We start from the raw sequence: 20,807 nt of genomic DNA on the forward strand, positions 1-20,807 counted from the left end.
AAAAAAAATAAAGAAAATTAAAAAAAATAATAATAATTAAAAAAATGGTGTGCTTTCTATTAAGTCTTTAATTTTGATTCTTTGGGTAGGAACAATATAAAGTGAATGGTTATATATTTTTAAAAATGCTTCAGGCTTGCATCTTTTATTTTTGAAACTTTAAAAAATTCTAAGGTGAGCCTAGGAAAGAGATAAGAAACTACTGAGGCCCTGGAAGCAAATCCTAACTGCTGGAGAGGGCAACCATGAAGCCAATGCTCTCTGAAGATATAAGTAGCTTCTGGGAGCATTAGTCAGAATATGTGCTACATAAGACTTAAGAAAAAAAAAAGATATTTGGCATTATTAGTACAACCCAGATTTAACAGAACTGTAATAAGACACTTTTAAAAAATAATAGGCAAGCTGTATGTTGCTGTTTTATAAATTTGCAAGGTACTTCATACCTGGTTTTCATTCTGACAATGTCAAGAATGGCATAAAACTAGTAATGTGCTAGGGAAATGTAAATATGGCTAATGACATATCAAAAAATATCTGGGAAACACTCATTTGTCCAAGTTTTAGTTTCCAAACATTTGGATCTAAATAGATGATGTAAAAATAGCAATAAGAAGGCTACCCTGCTTTTTTTCAATTACCAGAAATATTTACACTGAGAATAGTGCGTAAAGCCCTATATTTTAAAATTAATATGACTGCATAATTGCCATATTTTTTTTATTTATCTTAATTAAAAAAATTGTTTTTCTACAGGGAAAGGTGAAACTAAAGTTGTTTTCTCTTTGGGGAAATTGCTAAGAGAAAAGCAGTAATTTATGACTCACTGCCTGGTCTTTACTTCATTCTTACCACTAATAAGAAGATCTGTGCACATATGGAATTCAGTTTGTAAAGGACTTTTCACAGCAAGTACCTTGACTTCCGTTTATGTATCGTCAAGCTTCCAGACACTCCACTTAACTCAGTGAGGAAGTCCCACTAACCAAGAGGTCCCCTCTCTCACTGTTCAAACATTTTGCGACCTGAGAAAATTCCGATTAAAAATTATGTACATCTGTAAGTTCATGTGCTCGATGGAGTTGGGCTGCCATTGAAAGGAAACAAATCAGCTTTTTCTAAATCAGGATTTAGAAAGGATTCAAGACAAAGGCTAATATGGGAAAGGAACGGGAAAGCCACTGGGATAAAATGATTCCAAGTTTCTAATTCTAATAGGCCAGCATTAATGAGTTGTAAAAGGAACCCGTCTTTCCGGCGAGGCGTCCTCAGTACACTTCGAGATTCTGTCTAAGCCCCTCTCATCCCCACCCCCAGGACAATGCTGTATAACTTCCTTAAAGACCATTATTTGCTTCAATAACGCACACAACTAGCATTTGAATAGTTATACAGGAATTGATCCTTCCATCAACCACAGGAGACAGGCATTGTTACTACCTTCATCTTGCAGGGGAAGGAACTAAGGTCCCAAGAGGTTAACAGACTGACTTCTCCAAATCAGAGACACTGGACTTCAGGGCTTCTGGCTGAAAATGCACCCAAGCGCTCTCCTTTCTCTCCAAGATAGTCCAAGCGCCTTTAAGAAGGAAACTAACTCAAGCAGTTGCACTGTGGGCTCTGAGCAGAAGCGATACGGTGTGAACTAAGTATCGTGAACGAGAAATGAGGAAGGGTGGCGTGTAACCTGAAGGAAAGGCATGTTTTCTGGTAGGGAAGAATTTTATGAAGATCTAAGAGGGTGGAAGAGAAAGAAGGGACTGCGACATGACTGTTCTGCTTTGTCTGTTTCCTCTGGGGAAGGAAAACGACACTTTCCTTGAGTTTAATAAGACCGAGCTCTCTTTCAGTTCAGAGTCTGCTGAACTGGTACGTGAAAAAGCTAGGCCATTGAGAATTTTACTTACTAGCTCCCCCTAAGGCAGAGCCAAGGACCCTTGGACCTGGAACGGACCGCAGATTTGGTGGTTTTTCAAACAGTGTCCCAAGGAACCAACCCTAGGATAAGCTTCTGGGGTTCCAGTAAATGTCGGTTTCCAATGTAAGCTTTTAAAATTATTGAAACCAATTTAAAATTTTAAAATGTGGACCCTCAGCTCTGTTATATATAAAATGTCAACTCACTGGAAACCACTGATGGGTTAACTTGAGTTAACAAGTTAATTCCGTTTTGTGTATCACTTGTGATGCAGTTCTCCCTGCCTCTTAGGAGTGGCAGAGTTCTAGTAATGTGTCATTAATAAGGAAGTGCTTGGCTATACACTAATCTTTCCAAAAATTCAGGCCTGTGCATGTTAAAACTGTACAGTTATGGTACGACTAGGGTCTATAGGTATGCCTCAAGTCGGGTTTCTCAACCTCAGCACCACTGACATTCTAGGCTGGGTAATTTGCTGTGGGTGACCGTCCTGCAAACGGTAGTACGCTTAGCAGCATCCCTGGTCTCTACCTACTGGATGCCAACAGCACTTCCCAGTCGTGGAAACAAAAGTTGCTCTAGACATTGCCTTACTCTCCCCTGAGCACGCCTCCGGTTGAGGACCACTGCCTTAAATTAGGCGCCAGCGTAGTTTCAAGTGTATCTGCTTTGGTGAAGCTTCTGATCGTGACTAACAGCCACATAGAAATATGTAGATATACACATATTTGGTTCTGTTATTTATAGAGCACATAATATGGGCCAGGGAGTATGCTGTTTCCTTGGATTAATTTATCTGATCCTCTCAACGACCCTCTGAAGTAGTTACTATCATTATCTCCATCTTGTGGGTGAAGAATCTGAAACTAGCAAGATTAAATAAACTTCCAAATAACGGTTAACTGAGTGATAACCAAGTAGCTAAAATAGAATTATCGATGGCTTTAGTACCTGCTGAAAGTTTGGGGTGCTTCTGTCTGCCCTTTATTATGATAAGGAATAAGGGCAATTGCTAAATGTTGTCAGCTTTGAAGCAAAAACTTTTTATTATTGTACTCTTCTTTCAAGCAGCTGAATACATTTAACTAAAGGGATCCTGAGATTACAAGGTGAATTGTTAAAAATCTTATCTCATTTGCCACAATGTCCCTGTGTAAATGGTATTTCTTGAAGCTGCAATCAGCAAAATAAATTTAGAAATACACTAGATGCTTATACTGCTGTAAGACCTCATCTTAACATAACACTAATTTCATGTGTGTGGGAGTATCACTTAGCAACTTTTTTCTAATTGCTGGACTTTTAAAATAAATAAATATGTGAGAACCTAAAAACTAAAGTTAAATTTAAAAATACATTAAACTACATATTCTTCGTGTTTTGTATATTGAGTCTGCCCTTAAGATTTTGTTTGGAAAAAAATGGGTTTAATGTTTGAAAACCAACAAACAAAAAGAAAACCATTACTGTTTTCCACTCCCTTATTTTACAATAAGAAAACACAGTCTCAGAGAATGATATGACCTTTTTAAAACCACACAGCTCATTCATGATAGAATCAGAATCAGAGCTCAACTCTCCAGATTACAAACCAGGGCTGTTATAACTACCCAAGGTCCCTTGTAAGTGTATGTAAGGATGTATGATCCGTCTGGGGACCTGGGATTTTTTGGACAACTTGATGCACTTTGGGTGAGAAGAAAATAAATTGCCTTCGGAAATCATAAGGAAAGCCGAGATTTCATTAAATAATAATTAATAACAGTGAAGCCTATTATATTCAAATAGAAAGTTTAAAACATTAGCTAAATATTTTCAAACCTTGCTCTCTCATAAGGTAAACTACTTAATTGGCCTTAAGTAGTTTTATACTTAGTGTTTAGCGGAGTTTTAACCATCTTATATTTCTCATTATATTTCATTATATCTTGCATCCCCACCTGAGCTAATCCTTGGTCACACTTCAGTGTCTGTGTCTGCAGACCAGGGCCTCGCAGGTCCCCTGTGACAGCTACTGAGATTATAGACATAGCGACAAAGGGAAGACAAAAGAGCCTTTGGAGCAGGGAGGGTAATAACGATAAGCAGCGCCACCGAACTTTAAAATAAATAAATAAGGCTTTTCTCCGTGAACGAAACTACTAGAAGCCGCACATAATAAGCAAGAGCAGCTATCTGCTGGAATCCACTTAACAGACAGGATATCTCCCTTGTCAAAAGCAGGAAGGACCAGTCCTGGAAAACCGATCAAGCCTCTAGCCGGGAGGAGATGGGAGAGAAAACTGCATTTGAAATTCACGCTATTAACACATCCAAAGAATGAGCTGTAGGAACAGCCGTGGAGTGATTTGCATGTAAGAACAGCTTGAGGTGACTTGAGACTGGAAAAAAAGAAAACCTAAAGATTGGATCATATATTTCCAACACTCTTCAGGGAAGTCGGTGACCATCTGCCCCAAATGACATCTGCTCTTGATCGTTACACTTGTCATTTTAAATGACTGTACTGACATTCTGGTTCATACATTGGTATTTTAATGTGTTTTTGTCTTTGTGGAGCACCCAGTGAGTCTGAGGCACTCTGGGCGTTGCAAGGAGACTGCAAAATGGTCCTCATGGTCCCTTCTGCCTGCAAACCCACCCCTTTTGCCATGTGACTCCACGGCTCTTCCCATCAAGAGGTGGAGCAGATTACCCCACCCTTTGAATCTGGGTTGAAGTGGCTGGATTTGGTCACTGGAAGGTGGTGGAAGTGTTGCCGCTGGACCAGCTTTGAGCCCAGCCTCCTGGAGCACTTCTGCTCTCTCCTTTGGAAGCCAGCTGCCATGTGGGCGAGCCCAGGCTAACACACTGAAGGATGGGACACCCTGGGGGACAGAGAGAAGCCCTCCCAGCTGGGACCCACCTAGACCAGCCATGCCCTGGCAACCTGGCAAGGTGCTGCAGATGGATGAGTCAGCCCAGAAGAGACCAGAAAAAGCACACCGGTCAGCCATGCCCAGCTGCCAGTCCCCAAACTCGTAAGCTAAGTAAATGGCTATTGTGTTGAGCTGCTAAACTGTGGACCGGTTTGTTACTTAACTCCCTGTGTGACCGACTCTAGTTCCTAGATTTGGCCCCAGAAGCTGAGGTCCCGGCCAACGCCAAGGTGCTCACACCCTTTGAGGCTCCCTTTGAACAGCCTGTTTTCTTCCCATGGACCACCTCTTTCTTCCGTACTCTTTATGGCACTAGGAGCTGGTTGTGACTTTGTAAATCTTTTTTTTTTAAAGTTAAATCTTTATTTATTTATTTTTGGCTGCGTTGGGTCTTGGTTTCTGTGCGAGGACTTTCTCTAGTTGCGGCAAGCGGGGGCCACTCTTCATCGCGGTGCGCGGGCCTCTCACTATCGCGGCCTCTCTTGTTGCGGAGCACAGGCTCAGCAGTTGTAACTCACGGGCCCAGTTGCTCCGCGGCATGTGGGATCTTCCCAGACCAGAGCTCGAACCCATGTCCCCTGCATTGGCAGGCAGATTCTCAACCACTGCACCACCAGGGAAGCCCTTTAAATCTTTTTTAAGTGAAGTAATACCACATCCTCTGAAAACCTGCCTCCCAGAGTGTATATGACTAATGGAATACCTTTCTTATCATCTACCACAGAATACATTGTGGATGATACAAAGATAAGGACATTATAAAGGAAACATCATCCCCTGCCGCTGCCCCTCCCCCCCCTTAGCAATCTGAAACATAGTTGAAGAGGCAAGGCTAAGACACGAGCAGTAATGCAAGGATCAACGTGGATGTTAAGATTCTAAGTATCACTGGAGCAGGCAGTAGCGGTGGATATCACAGCAATAAGGGGCAATGTTGCTAGAAATTCTCTACAAAGATACAGAACCACTGGGGGTCAGAGGCGCATTAAACTAGTTATTTTGTGGGGTTTTTTGGGCCACACCGCACAGCATGAGGTATCTTAGTTCCCCGACCAGAGATCGAACCTGTGCCCTCTGCAGCGGAAGCGCAGAGTCCTAACCACTGGACCGCCAGGGAAGTCCCTAGTTATTTTGGTTTAAATAACATTATTAATTCTTTTTAGAACCCCCCTCCCCCATTTTACCTAACAGGAGGAAGATTTATGGAACTCCATGGTTCCAGTGACCGGACTCCTGGAACATGAGGGAAGGCAGGTAAATGGAAATGGGGGGCAGAGGGAGTGAGTACCAGCTGGTGAAGACTCAGCATTTTTCTTGAGAGGAGTGGGGATACCATTACTCAGGAGAAGGAAGCCAGGCAGGAGCACAACCTGATGCCAGAGGTATCAGAAGAGTCCATTTACACCTTGGAAGCCTGGCGGAGGGGAGGGAGGGTCCTGGGGTGGAGGAAGCATCCGGGAGAGAGCTGGTGGGCCAGGAAAGGCCGCCCTCGAGGGATGGATTGTGGGTGTATTTTGAAGACACACAAAAATTTAACCAGATTAGTGACTGAATTAGCATGCATTAAAAACGATGTCATGGTTTGAAGCCAAGGAAAATAAACAGTGAAGCAGACGGAGGTCAAAAGACAGTTCACTCAATTGACAAAAAAAAAAAAAATTAGGTAATAGCTTATTAAGTGGTTAGGAGCCAAGCTTCACAGTTAGGCAGCGCTGAATCTCTGCTCTATCCCTCGGTCGCCGAAACCTACTAAGCCTCGGCTTCCTCATCTATGAAATAGGTTTAACATTAACAGGGCTGTTGGGAGGGTTAACTGAGAAATTACATCAAGTTGTTGGCACCGCCCCTGGCTCACTGGAAACCCATCTGATTAGTAATAAGGTAAGGCTCAGGATAACAATAGTAGAAGTTGTAACAGCAGTAACAACAGTAGTGAGTGGAAGAAAATGTACTTCTGAGGGAAGGAAGAAAATGACCTGGATTCAGTTGTGCAGAAACATAGAGTTTGAACCATTTTCCCAAGAGTCTATCAAGATTAAACAACCACTGTGCGGACAATTCTGGAATGAGATGAGCTCTATCCAGCACGGTGAGGAAAGAAACGTCTGGATTCCAGTGGCAACCCTTCTAACGCTACTGACTTCCAGTCTTGGTTTCCTCAACTACATGCTTGTTACGAGCCATTGAAGACACACTGTAACTGGCTTTACTGTTACTACTCTATCTGCACTAAGCAATGCCTGAAAAGCCCACAAGTATGAGCACAACTTCCGGTGGCATCTAACATACGACGTTCAGAGAATGGCTCCCTTGCTGGGGACTCTGACTCTACAAAAACAAGGGCAGAGAACAGAGCCAACTTCCAGTTTCACCACTTCCTTACTTTGTGATTTGGGGGAGGGGATGCTGGAGCCTGGCTGCCTGGATTAGAATCCCAGTCCCACCATTATTAGCTGTGTAAACGTGGGCAAGTATCTTAACCTCTCTGTTTTCATCTGTGCAATGGGAATACCAACAGTATCTTCCTCTCGGGTTGTTATGAAGTTCAAACGGGTTAAACAGCAAGGAGCAGGCACTATGCAAGTGATTGTTAAGGAAAAATCATAAACAATGAGTCAGTGTCACAAAGTCTCCATCCCTGGAGGCCTGAGCACGTGAGTGTGTCACTCCAGGTCCCACTTTCTTGTTACGCCACCTGCTCCCTTCTGTGACTCAGATCAGCCCTCAGCCCGTGGAGGAGCAAGTCACTGAAAAACAGGAAAGAGTCACACTCTCCCTCTCATACGGATCACCCACCAGGTTCGGTAAAATCCAGGATTTCTATAGGACGTTCGGGCTGCCTGCACACATGAGGGCCCACAACGTGGCTTCTGACACCAGGAATTTCAGTCAAGTGATCAGTGAGTGCCCATCATGAGAAAAGCCAGGCAGGGTTAGAAAAGGGCCCAACTGAAGATACAGAGGAAGACTGCCAAAAATAAACCCACTGGGGGAAGGCACACTTGGGCGTGGGGAGGGCCCCAGCTAATGGCACTAAAGCCTGAGGGTGTGAATGGCAGAAGGCCAGCACTTCCTTGGTTGAAGGATGCTAAGATGTCTGACAGAAAGCCAATCAGAGCCACCCGGTAATAAGGATGCCTAGTTAACGGGCATCTCCCGGCTCCCTCCTTCTTCAGCAGCACAAACAAAGGTATCACAGGATAAGGAGCTGCCCTTTACAGACAAACCGTAACTACAGATGCATAACATTATGGGAAAGAGATGAAGGTGGCAGAACAAAGGCCCACGGGAAGCCGCAAGATACAACACAAACATTCACCAGCTCCCCTTCGTTTATTCAAGAGAACCTTTGCCATTTTACCGCTGAGCTCCTAACACATTCGAAACAATTCAGCTTGGACCCATCTGCAGGTCACTGTTTTCCGAAGTCCACCTCTCATGGTTAAGATGTTTCGGCCCCAATTTTATGAAATTAATAGAATATGGGAGACAGGATAAAATTTTTGGGCCAGTTTCCAAACTAAAAATAGTTGAAATGACTTGTATCTTTTATTTTCAAAAAACCAAGTACAAAAAGATAAAAAGATATTCCCAGCCAACAACTGAGGTGCCAAGTTTCTGTCAACTGCTTGGTTCTAATTTGGAGAGTTAGACTTAAATGTGATATCTTGAAAAGTGTAGTTTTCAGAAAGAGAAATGATGTAAGCCCACAGCAGGCAACTTTTAATCAGGCGTCTAATGATGATACTCCCAGTTCCTAGATGTTCTAGATGAGTCTCGAGACTTTCTAATTCTAACTGGAGAACATCAAGATGCTTCTTTTAATTCTCCTGTCATGTGGCTCCACGAGGGAAAACATGGGGCTGAATGACCATGACTCACCCAGGCCTCCAGTTCATGTTAACCTTGACCTATAGTGAATGCCTCAGACCCATCCCAAACCACCAGGCACCTTTTCATGGTCTTGGATAGAAAGTGAGGGAAGAGAGTTGCACTGAAAAACTATAGGTGCACTGAAAAAACAACAAACACAAAAACAGTTACCAAATTTATCTTCCACATCAGTGGTCCTTAGTCCTGGCTGCATTTTAGAATCGTTTGAGGATTTTAAAGAAAACACCAATGTCTAGGGACGTCCCTGGTGGTCCAGTGGTTAAGACTTTCACTACAGGGGGCGCAGGTTCAATCCCCGGTTGGGGAACTAAGATCCCGCATGCCATGCAGTGTGGCCAAAAAAAAAAAAAAAAGAAAAAGAAAACACCAATGTCTAGGTCTAGGTCCTATCCTAGACCAACTGAATCATAATCTCTGGCAGTGGGGTTGGACCCTGGCATTTAAAAAAAAAAACAACTCCCCAGGTAAGTCTAATGTTAGTCAAGGTGAGAACTGCTACTGGATAAAGGAGAGAAGGCACAGAAACAGTAGGAATTTAATCTCCTCTCCCCTGCATAGCCCCAGTCACGCGGCTACTGAATCCCTTGCCCTGACATGCGACAGTCTGCATCTGCCTTTTGGCTCTCAAGAAAGATCGATGCAAATATGCAGGGCTGCAGCCCTCAAAGACCTGCCTCCTAGGCTGAAACTTGGAGCAGAGTTTGCAAAATTATCTTTTCCAACAGCCCAGAAAGCCAGCAGCAGGGACTGTCCCATCCTCTTCCCTGAATCAATTATGGTGCTGAGCCTGGAAAGCCTTGGTCCTAGGGAACAAGGCTAAGCTTGAAGGACGAAGGAATGTTAAGTGTGGGTTCAGGCAGAAGAAGAGTAGACAGTTCGGGGAAGGGGTTTGATTTCACAATCACAGACACTAGGAAACCTCAAAACGGGGGTAGGGAGGGAAGGATTTAGAGTCCTTTTAAAAGAAGATTCCAGGGCTTCCCTGGTGGCGCAGTGGTTAAGAATCTGCCTGCCAATGCAGGGGACGAGGGTTTGAGCCCTCTGCTGGGAAGATCCCACATGCTGTGGAGCAACTAAGCCCGTGTGCCACAACTACTGAGCCTGCGCTCTAGAGCCCGCGAGCCAGAACGACTGAAGCCCGTGCACCTAGAGCCTCTGCTCCTCAGCAAGAGAAGCCACCGCAATGAGAAGCCCGCGCACCGCAACGAAGAGTAGCCCCCTCTCGCCGCAACTAGAGAAAGCCCATGTGCAGCAACGAAGACCCAACGCAGCCATAAATAAATAAAATAAATTAAAAAAAAATAGTAAGCATCCTTTACACATTTATAAGGTTTTAAAAAAAAAAAGAGGATTCCACCAGTGATTTTTAATCCAGTGGGAGCAAGAAAGACTCCCCTTAATCACCAAGCAAGAAAGAATCAAGTGTTTTCCATGTCTCTTTTGGAAACAAGAAGGTATGGACACGCTTGAATTTGCCACTGTGCTCCGGTTCTGCAGACTGTGATGTGGCTGGCACAGAGACTCCCAGCCCCCGTGTCCACAAACAGCTGCACCCTAGAGTCCCAGCAGGTGCACACACAGAGCCCAGCTCAAAAATTCATGGCAAGAACAATGGCGCCGTTATGATGCCTAGGGACAAGGCCTGATGCTAACCCGACATCTGATAAGGGAAAGAGCTAGAAACTCAGGCACAGCTCCCCGGGGTCTGGCCTTGTGGTCCCGGGATCACAGTCACAGACACAGCCAGGTAGAACACCACAATGACGGGAGCTATCAATTCTAGAGCCTGACCCACGAGAGAGTGAGTGGAAGAAAAAGAAATAAATAATGCCTCCCCACCTCCGGAAAATGTATTCCTTTCCTTTTCCCGTGGGCTGCATTGCCACTGTCACCAAGTTTACATTTACATCCAAATATGCACACACACAAAAAAATTACCAATGCATCTCACTCCCCGGTGACTTTGTAACAGGTTGCTAGGTAACAGTGCACACAAGTCAGGTTTCAGGACCTCTAGTAAGCCACCATAAAATAGCTGCGCGGGCCTTTTGCATAAACAGCGTGCATTTGTTATCTGTTTTCTTATGCCAACTGATCAGTCAGTAAATACTGCGACTGCCAAACCCGTAAACAAGTCCCCATCAATAGCCGACTGAGAAAACAGATCACAGTATAAGGCCTGGGTGCACAGTTTTTCACCCCAACCTACCGACTGGCTTCTCCTCTTGTGTTTTTCCTGTCTGCAAGCCTGGCTCCCAGAAGCCACAGGCCTTATCTTGTGCTCCCTGAGACTGGGTCTGGGGCTAATTACAGCCTGATGCCGGGCACTCACAGCTGAGCTCAGCAGGAATTGTGTCCCATCAAACCTTCCTCCACCCCCACTCACCTTCCTCAGGATTAAAAACTTTCTGGAGTCCTGGAGTAAAGGGAGTACCCTCTTCCTAAGAGTTACTAACCCCATCCTGAGTTTCCCCTGTCTGCTAAGTAAGGAAATGTCCCCGTTTGTTTCTAAGCTATGCTAAGTGAATATGCTATTGCATTCCTTGGGAAAGTGCTAGAAGAGCCCAGAAAAGGAACCCTTTTGCTCTGACATTGGTGGGAGAGACCATCAGAGAAGAACCAGAGATCTCCCAGAAGTGAAAACTAAAGGATCAGCAGCGAAAGGAAAACCAGAAGCCTGAATTTCCCCCACGTTTTCAAAAATGTTTAAATACAAAAAGCAGAGTCTCAAAGATCACACGTCCCCCTAGGTTGGGATGCAAGAGGAGAAGACAAGGGAAGACCATTCTTCACTGCCACGGTTGAATTTCTGACACCCGATCATTTCCGGTGTAGGACGAGCTCACTCATCTTGCAGGGTCGGATGCCTCCCTGTAACATTTCCATCTCAGTTCTTTCTGCGGTGCCTCATTTCCATCCCCTGCCTTTCCTCATTTCTCCCAACCAGCGCTGTGCACTCCTGAGGGGCAAAGACCTGGGGTGATGGGGACATTCCAGCAGACCTGACTGAAGTGTCACTGAGCAAAGGGACTTCAGAGTGAAGCAGAACCTCGAATTCACCTGGCGATGACATTTAGTGAAATGCAACTCACAGTCCATTTAAAGGAAGGTGGTGACCAATTATTCTCCATTTAAAAGGGTATTGTCAATCTCCAAAGAGCTGAAATGGCATTTGGAAATCATCCTGGGGACTGCCATCTTCACTGAAAGATAGAACCAATTCTCAGCCGACCTTTCCCCACCCTCCACATCTCTTTTAAAATTTAAAATCAGACATTAAAAAATATAATGAGTAGCAGCACAGACCCACAACATGTTTTCTCATTCCAAAACGTCAGGAAAAACAGCGCTCCCTCAGCATCTCTACACCCCCTCATTCAACTCCACAACTTAAGGAATTGAGGGGAAAAAAAAGAAAAAAACTAAAAGAAACATCATGCATAATCTGATGGTGAAAGCGATATCAATTAGTAATAAGTTTTGAAAACATACTCCATCTTTTTTCTAAAAGGCACTGGGGCAGTTGCAAAAGAATGTTTAAAAAAATTTTTTTTTTTTAATTACACTTTACATGAGGTACCTGGAGTACTTATGTTCATAGAGACAGAAAATAGAATAATGGTTACCAGGGGCAGAGGGGAGGGTGGAATGGGGAATTCTTGGTTAATGGGTGCAAGGTTTCAGTTTGGGAGGATGAAAAAGTTCCAGAGATGGATGGTGGTGATGATTACACAGCAATGTGAATGTACTTAATGCCAAAGAACTGTATACTTAAAGATGGTTCAAATGATACATTTCATGTTAGGTATATTTTACCACGATAAAAAAACTTTCCATTAGAGAAAACAAAATTTAAAGATAATTTTATCAGTTGCTCAAATTTTAAAACTCTATAATTCCTAATAGTAGTCTCTGTGTACATGTCCTTTAAAAATCTTTTAAATCAAGGCAATAAAGAACTTGAATAACACAACGCGAGATGACCCGTACAAGCACTTTAAAGAACCCAACGGAGAGACAAGTTAAAATGACTCAAGGTCACACAAAGAACTGTCACCAACCTGGCTCACGCTGTGGCCTGTCCCCCACAACAAGAACTCATAAAGGGGGAAAACCAGAAAGAAATCAACAATCCCTGTTGTTTTTAGACCCAAACCACAGCCATGCCTACTTCCAAAGGACTGCAAAAAACAAGTCTCAAGGAGAAAATGTATGAGTGTGCAGACAACTGGAATCTCAAGCGACCTTGAAATCACTTAGTCCTACCAGCTCATTCTATAGATGAGAATACTGGTAGAGGGATAGAGAAGAGAGAGAGAGAGAGGACAACCCTCTTCAAGTACCTGACAGCTTCATGAGAAAATCAGACGCCATCTTAACAGAGATGTCCTGGCTGAACAATGCGGACGCACTGTTGGCTGCATACTCGGAGGGCTCTCTCAGCTTCGTGTGGTTGGCCGGCCTGTCGGTAGCATTCAGAGTAAAGGAGGTTGGCAGGCCATTATCTTCCTTGGGCTCCTCCTTCACCAGCAAAGGCGAGACGCCAGCCCCACCCTGGCTAGTCCTCTCTGGAGTGCTGGACGTCATCATGGTCCCCACTAGCTCTGTCCCTCCTCCTTCCCTTTGCTGCCCCAGGCAGGCACTGTCACTGAGGTGGGGAGATCCCTTGACATCGGGGTCTGGGATCTCCTCCTTCACCTTGGCTTCTGTCCTCAGGAAGTGCTGATGGCAACGCATGTGGAGTTTCAGGCTGAAGTGACGGGAGGAAGTGAAAGGGCAGAGCTGGCACTGAAAGGTCTCTCCCCGGTCCTGGTGCTGATGAACCTGGCGGAGAAGCAAGAAGAGTGAGCTAGCCACCGTGTGCTGATGCAAAACGCCCTGCTGTACATCCGCGCTACTCAGCAACAAATTCCTCACGGTACAAAGGGCCGGCCCAGGGAATCTCATCGCTAGAGGAGCACTTCATTATGTGCTTCAGGTCGTGAGGGCCATCCCTAAACACAAAGCAGGTCCACGCAGGTTAAGAATCCATTAGTAAAGCCATACTCACGACTGAGGATGCTGTCTGCCAATGGAGGCCGTCTGGGGTAGAATCCTCCTAATATTCTAGTCATCCTATCTCGGTTGATGTCTTCAGAGAAAACATTATAAACCCAGCACAATTTGAACTTACATACTTACTAGTTGGGGGTCAATAGAGGTAACCTGTCAAGTAACATAAATACACTGCAGGGACCCAATTATTACCACCCAGAGAATTAGTTACGTTTTGCAAACATAATTTCCATTTTCAAAAATGCTTTTCTAGGTAATTAAGAATGTGGAAAATAATGCCTCCAGGGTATTCCCATTTCATAGACAGAGAAACTGAGACCCCAAAGCACGTGGCTAGAGCAAAATGACATATAAAGGAAGCAGAGGGGGACAAAAACCAGGGGTTGATGCCCACCAAGCTGTCTCAGCAGGATGGAACCAGTGTTTCCGAACGTGGTTCTGTCTGCAATGAAAGAATGCAGACTTTTAAACACAGTTCCAGCCTGGCCTGCACAGTACCTGTAAAAATGGCTAGAAACCTTTTCTTTACTTCCTGTCACAATCAAATTTAGTGCTTGAAAAAGTGAGGAAATCATTGCATTGGCCCGAGCTGGCAGGTGCTCATAAGCTTGTAACTTCCCCATTCATCTCTGCCAGTGTACTTCAGGGCTGACCTGCTCCACCCTGCTATTTCAGGACTGGCCCTCCCTTGAGTAGAAACTGCCAATGGTGGAGATTTGGGCCAAGAGATTTGGGGAGTTGTGTTGATTTTGGACAAACGAGTGGTTGGAATTCAAAACCCAAGTCAAACCGACCCCTCATCTTTGAGCGGTGATCTAGGCAAGATTTGAATCCAGGTCTAAGGAAGGTTAAAGGTTAAAGATTCCTTAATCCACTGGGCCACCTGGCCCCTCTGCGCGGGCTTCCTTTCCAAGAGTGCAAGTTTTACAACAGCCGTTTATGCGTTCTGAGTGCAATCCAAAAGCATTATTCACCAGCCAAAACATACTTTTAAATAATGTTGAGTGACCAACAAAAGCAAAGAAATTAAAAGTTAATGGTGAGATCCTGTCGCTACAGCACCCCACTGTGGCTTTTTGAAAAAAACAACAGAAGAGATTCTCGGTCCCCCAAAGCCTGAATTTCTCCACAGAAATAACCGTATACACTTAAATTCAGTTACAGCAAAGCCGTGCTCATTAAAAGGCTTCCCCTCTGCAACCTCGGGAGGGGCTGGAATGGGGGGACACACAGTCTTGGTCACCAGCTGTTAACTGTCTCTGTTCTTTCTCAACAAAGGGACTTCACTCTGGAGCGGAGCAATTCATTTACTTTCTCACTCACAGAATCGGGAAGATTCCCCACCCTCTCCTCCAACCAGTTCACACAGGAGCAAGCACCTTGGGGGGGGGGCCTCAGGTCACAGCCCCAGGGGACCCTGACAGGTGCCAGCCACAGCTCGCCCCGGAACCAGGTGGCAAAGGTCATGAGGCTGAAAGCTTCCGGCGTCCCTGGGAGCAGTGCGGTGGGGCAGATTCCATTTCAGGAGTGTCCTGACATCTATTGCCCCGGGAGAGGACAGGAGCTAATCCAAGAACAGAAGCTCCGGAAGCAGCTTCTGGAAAAAGGAAAAGGACAGAGCCCATGTTCTAAAATCAAACAGGGAGCCCTGGATTCAAAAGCGTCTGTGCCCAAGTCCTGTATGCGGTTCCTCTTCCACCCGATACTGGCCTGGCTGTATTTAGTGGCAGAAAAATGAGTGACCGTTGAAAAGAAAAACAGTGGATGAAGTGTTGACGGTCACACTTAGAATTTTATTAGAGCTAGACCTTCCCGGAGGGGCGAGAGCTCGCATTTGGCCTTGGAGGGAAGGCTCTCCCCTGCTCTCCCGACAGAAAGGGATCATCTGTACTCTCTTTAGCCCGACATCGGCTTAAAATCCCCTCTTGGTCGGCTACTGTCAAGAAACACTTGACTAAAGCGTGTCATTCTTTCCAGGTCCCATAGAGACCTGCTTTCTGCAGGTCATCCTTCACAGAGAGAGCCTGTCACCACCCCAAGAGGTGGGAAGTACAAGGGCTATTGCATCACTGGGTCTACCTCCTGGTAGCAGATGGACAAACACGAGGACACTTCGGGAAACATCTCCACCTCACTGAAGGGACAAGGCAGGCTGGGAGGGGGCTTACCTAAGAGTCAGCTCCTTAGCTGGCAGGCCTGACACTAGAAAAAGTCGGCGCCCTGACCCTTGCCTATTTCTTGCCGTTTCTTCACCCACGTTCCCGATCTCAGCCCTCCTCACCTTCTCTGTTCAATTTTAGCTTATGAATTCCGCATTTAATTCCTGTACGTGCGCTCATCCAGGAAAGTTGTAAAAGACTTAATGGAAATCTAAGATAACCCCGAGGAAGCTGGAGGCATTTACAAGCTCCTTCCGCAGCAAGCCATAAAAACATTTGCGTGATATATGGAGGAGGAAAGGCAGGCTTTCAGAAAATTGTACAGTGCCTGAACCCAGTAAGTACTGTAGTTGTTGAACAAATAAAGTAGAATCCCGTTCTTCCTTAAGTAGCTTTCTGTAATCAATATAGAAGGATACAGATTAGGATGATAATGGTTATTTCTGCGTGATGGGATTAAGGGCCAGTTTCAGATTCTTTTTATCAGTTTTTCTAAATTCTCAACACGAAAGCTATGTCATGAAGAGAGAAAAGCAATAAAATTTAGAGTAATTCTTTCATGCCATGTCATCGATTTATTTCTAAATGTAAATATATATTCAGATGGCTTTCGGATAATAATTACTACCGTAGCTGCATTTACTGAGCGTTTCTCCACGCTGGGCATCATATTAAGTGCTTTATATCTGTTATCTCATTTAACCCTTATAACAAGTCCGTGAGATAGATCGTATGATTATTATCTCCACGAGCGGAAACAGAGCCTTGGAGAGGTTAAATGATTCACCCAAAGCTCCGCAGCTACTGAAAGTCATGGAACCGAGATTTTAACTGAGGTGGGTTTTTTTTTTACCACAGTTTGAGATCTTAATCTATAGGCTATACTGCCCCTACTTCTGAGGTAGGACTTGTTTTAGAAAATCTATCCATCTCGTTGCCTCTGGTGCACAGAGCAAAGAACATGTATTCCTAAGGCCACAGCTATTATGTTTCTCTGTAGACTATGTTTTCAAAATCTACCAAAATGAAAGTATGCCTCATCAAAATTAAATCATGAATTCTTTGATCAAAGCAAAAAACACGGGCCCATAAGTGAGGTGGAGAACAGAAAAGAAAGCGGACACCATCTGATGAAATTAAACTTGCATAAGCCCCTCTCACACTCCCCTCTTCAAAAGCTCAACAGGTTAGGACACCATGAGTTTGAAGAAAGTAGTCATTTCACACCACTGCTTTATTGTACTGGTTATTGATTTGTTCTGAAAGCATTCTAAGACCCCACGACCCACAGAGCCCTGGCTGCTCTCATCTGCAACGCTGTCATGGCCGACGGTCTGTATCATCAAGGCACCCAACTCATCTCCCTGTAGTTTCAGGGTCAGTAGTTCTTGCTATTGAAAACCCAGTTTGTTTGTTTTTTTCCCATGGGTTTATAAATAGGTTGTTTTAAGTGACCCTGAGCTGAAAACAGGCTTACAAGGTGTCAGGCCAGATGCAAGTTTTCTGCTCACTGAAGCTTTAAATTTGCCAGAACTGATTTCTAAACACAGAGTAGGACACGGTAACAAAAACAAATTTTAGTTCTAAAGGCATTTCTTTGGAAGGCTCATCCTGCTAATGAAATCCACTTTGCAGGTGTAAAATACAAGATTTTACGCTGGGAAGAGTTGACAGAGGATGAGAGGGATGCAAGTAAAACACTGAGTCAGCTCAGTAAAATTCAACCAACCAGAACCCCTGGTTAAATGGATTCTGAAAATGAAGGGCCTGCTACTCCCTGGAGACAAAGGCAAATGGTAGAAAACAAATTATATCATGGCTTTAATTTATTTTTTTAATTTTCCAAGCAATTTCCTAAAGTCAGTAGAGGTTCTGTCTGATCATACATTTTTAGATCCGCAATTCTAAACAGTGATTACTGATCTATTCAGAAGGATAAGACTGCAACATTTTGAAAAAAGCAAATACCTCAATTATGTACACATGCTCTTACGGCAGGAAAGTAAACACTTTATAAGTAATGTCAACAGTGAGACAATATTGCAAACATCAGTGAAAATGATGGTTATTATTATTAAGGTGTTCAACAATAGCTATTGAAATGAAATAACCACCATTGAACACTTCTGTGTCAGATACTTTGCTAACACCTCCTTAAATATTAATGATATCCCTTCCAGATGAACATAATCATTCCCACTTAACAGATGAGAAAATTAAGTCTAAAGACTCATTTGCTCACCACTTAGCTAGTAAGTTATACAATAAGATTTAAAGGCAAGCCTGTCAAATTCAGAAGCCATGCTTTTTTGATCTCTTGGGTTTCCTCTTTGCATTCCTTAGCATTAATGGGGTCTGCTAAAAAGACTGCTAGATGACTAAGTTTCCCCCCAGCTCACATAAGAGTGACACATAGTCTAGTCAATTCCCTATATGCTCATTACAGGCGCAAGCCCCCCAGTTGCTCCTAATAGGACACTGAAAACAACGTCTTTAGATGTTTGCTAAGTGTGATCCCGGGAATTATGACGGCTCAAACACTGTCAGCCCCAAGGGGACTCAGTCTTGTCAGGAGTGGCCCTCAAGCCTCCCACAGGGTGAAAGTTAAAGCCCAGGTGTCTTTCAATGTCCTCACGCTCCCTATAAGATGTCTCTGGGTGTGTAAGCTGGACGGCAAAGCAACAGCAGAAGAGGGCATTCCTTCCAGGAAGGGGGGCAGGTCCAGCAATCCTTCCTGAGCCCGTCTTTCCCTGCTTCTTGCTCTTCCCCAACTTTTCCTCCTAGTGCCCCAAAATGCATCACCGTGCAAGGCCAGTTAGGCTGTTGCTTCCCAATAGGAAAGGACGGTTCTACACTACGTATATTATTTGGATACTGAAGCTGCTCTCTGCTTTAAGTTCTGGGTTGTCAGATGGACTTGAAGACGCTTATAATGAAATCCTTTACAAGATCCTTTTCAATGGGCTTCATTTGCATTGCAATCTACCTTTCAACACGGAGCTCTGGGCATGGATTTGTGCAAGGGCCCGGGCTGTGCCTGCCTCTCCGTGAGGCCCATCCGCAGGTGGCTTACCTTCATGTGGGATTTGAGATTGTCCTTGCGAGCACACCGGAATGGACAGAGCGGACACTGATGGCTTTTTAAACCCGTGTGAATCACCATGTGCCGCTTCCAGTAACTCTTCCTTTTTATAACCAAACCACATATGGGGCACTGGAAAGGTTTTCCGCTCTCCTCTTCTGAAGCTTGGAAGAAGGAGAAAGACAGGAAAATTAAGGAAAACAAACAGGCACATTGCGTCCAGCGCTAATTCACATGCATTGTTCTATAAAGAACACTAAGAAGGAACTGGGGGGCTTGAGGGGGTTTTTTGTTTGGTTTTGGGGTATTTTGGGTTTTGGGGTTCTGTGGGGTTTTGGGTTTTTTTGTTTGTTTGTTTTTGCTTCGTTTTGTTTTGTTTTTTGCCATTCCAAGACTTTATATCTATGAGGAAGCTTTATTACTGCTTTTCTTCAGGTAGAAACCCACGTTCATCTCATTACGTCCATCTGGGTTCCATATTTTTAGAATCTGATCAACCTGCCTAGGGAAAGCCCTGCTTCCAGAGGCCATCCCACACTTCGGAGGGCATCTGTCCCAGCTCAGCCCAGAGAAGACTGGCTTCAGAGCCTTTGTTTCCTGAAGGAAACTGCCAGACTCAAGTTCACATCTGAATTCCTGAACTTGGAAAAGGGTAAGAAATAAAGACAAGTCAAATGGGACGGAGAACAATACCACAGTGAAAACCAAACAGCCGTCATGAACCTCACAAGCCCAGCTCCAGCGGAGACAAATTTCAGGCTCCTACTGCTGACTTGTTTAGTTTCGGCTCCAGTAGATGCTGCTGCCAATTTGGCCATCAGGGGGTCTTAAGGTCAGGGGTTGTCACCCTCTTATTTCTGTCCCTCGGGTGGCCACTAAGATGCACTGCCCTCCTCTGCACAGAGACTGGGCCCCACCACTCACTTTGGGAAGAGCTACAACCGGGCAGCTGCCAATGCTTCCATTTTTCAGGAAATCCAACAAACCAACTACTTCCTCCAAGGAAAGCTGAGATCACTCTCTCCTCCACCAGCCCCCAAGGGGAGGGTGTCCATTGTGACACTGTGTTGCTACACATCTAGTCTATCAATTTATACTGCTCAGGGCCACACTAGCCTCTGCGATTTAGGGATATAGGAAAATGAGTAGAGTTAAGGACTCAGACTGTCTGTTCTTAATCATGAGGAATCAGGAATATTTCCAAACTGATTAAATAAGTTGTAATACGCCCATGAAATAGAACATGAGAAACCATTTTTTAAAATGAACTAGATCTATAGATGCTAATATAGAAACATGTCCAAGCTATTACACTTAGCGGATAAAGCAAGAATTGAAACTATGTATCTAGGGAGATTCTATTTTTATTTTCTAAAAAATGGGAATCAATTGCTTCTCAGACCATTAGGTGAAAGGTTGGTAGGGGACTTTCTAAAGGATGAATCAAGCTGACGACACCTAAAACCATTCATCTCAACAGCACTAAAAATGGGACAGACATTGTGTGCCCCCTGATAATCCATCTATGAAATATTCTTACAAAATATTTAATCAAGCTTCGACATAACTAGTAAATTTACTGGAAATACAGGTTGTTTTTTAGAAATGTTAAACACACCAAGAGGGATGGAATCAGACACATTCAGAATGTGGGACGTTCTGTAGGACAGATGACCCAGTTTCTTCAACAAGTAACTGGCATTTTAAGAAGGGAAGAGGTTATAGATGAAAAGACACTTAAGAGACATATAAAGCAAATGCAAGGTGTGAAGCTTATCTTG

At 44.2% G+C, this 20,807-nt stretch overlaps 1 protein-coding gene across 1 annotated transcript in view; it reads right to left on the reverse strand.

The window, feature by feature from the left end:
- The window catches only part of ZNF827 (zinc finger protein 827), a 180,886-nt gene that overhangs the window by 113,483 nt on the left and 46,596 nt on the right, over nt 1–20,807 (reverse strand). The window contains exons 3-4 of the mRNA XM_060147712.1: nt 19,018–19,190; nt 13,074–13,554 (exon numbers count right to left, since the gene is read on the reverse strand). Coding sequence (XP_060003695.1) covers nt 13,074–13,554; nt 19,018–19,190 — 654 coding nt within the window. The remainder of the gene's footprint in view (nt 1–13,073; nt 13,555–19,017; nt 19,191–20,807) is intronic.

The sequence above is a fragment of the Lagenorhynchus albirostris genome, chromosome 4 (assembly GCF_949774975.1).
Source record: "Lagenorhynchus albirostris chromosome 4, mLagAlb1.1, whole genome shotgun sequence".
In the NCBI taxonomy this organism is placed as follows: domain Eukaryota; kingdom Metazoa; phylum Chordata; class Mammalia; order Artiodactyla; family Delphinidae; genus Lagenorhynchus; species Lagenorhynchus albirostris.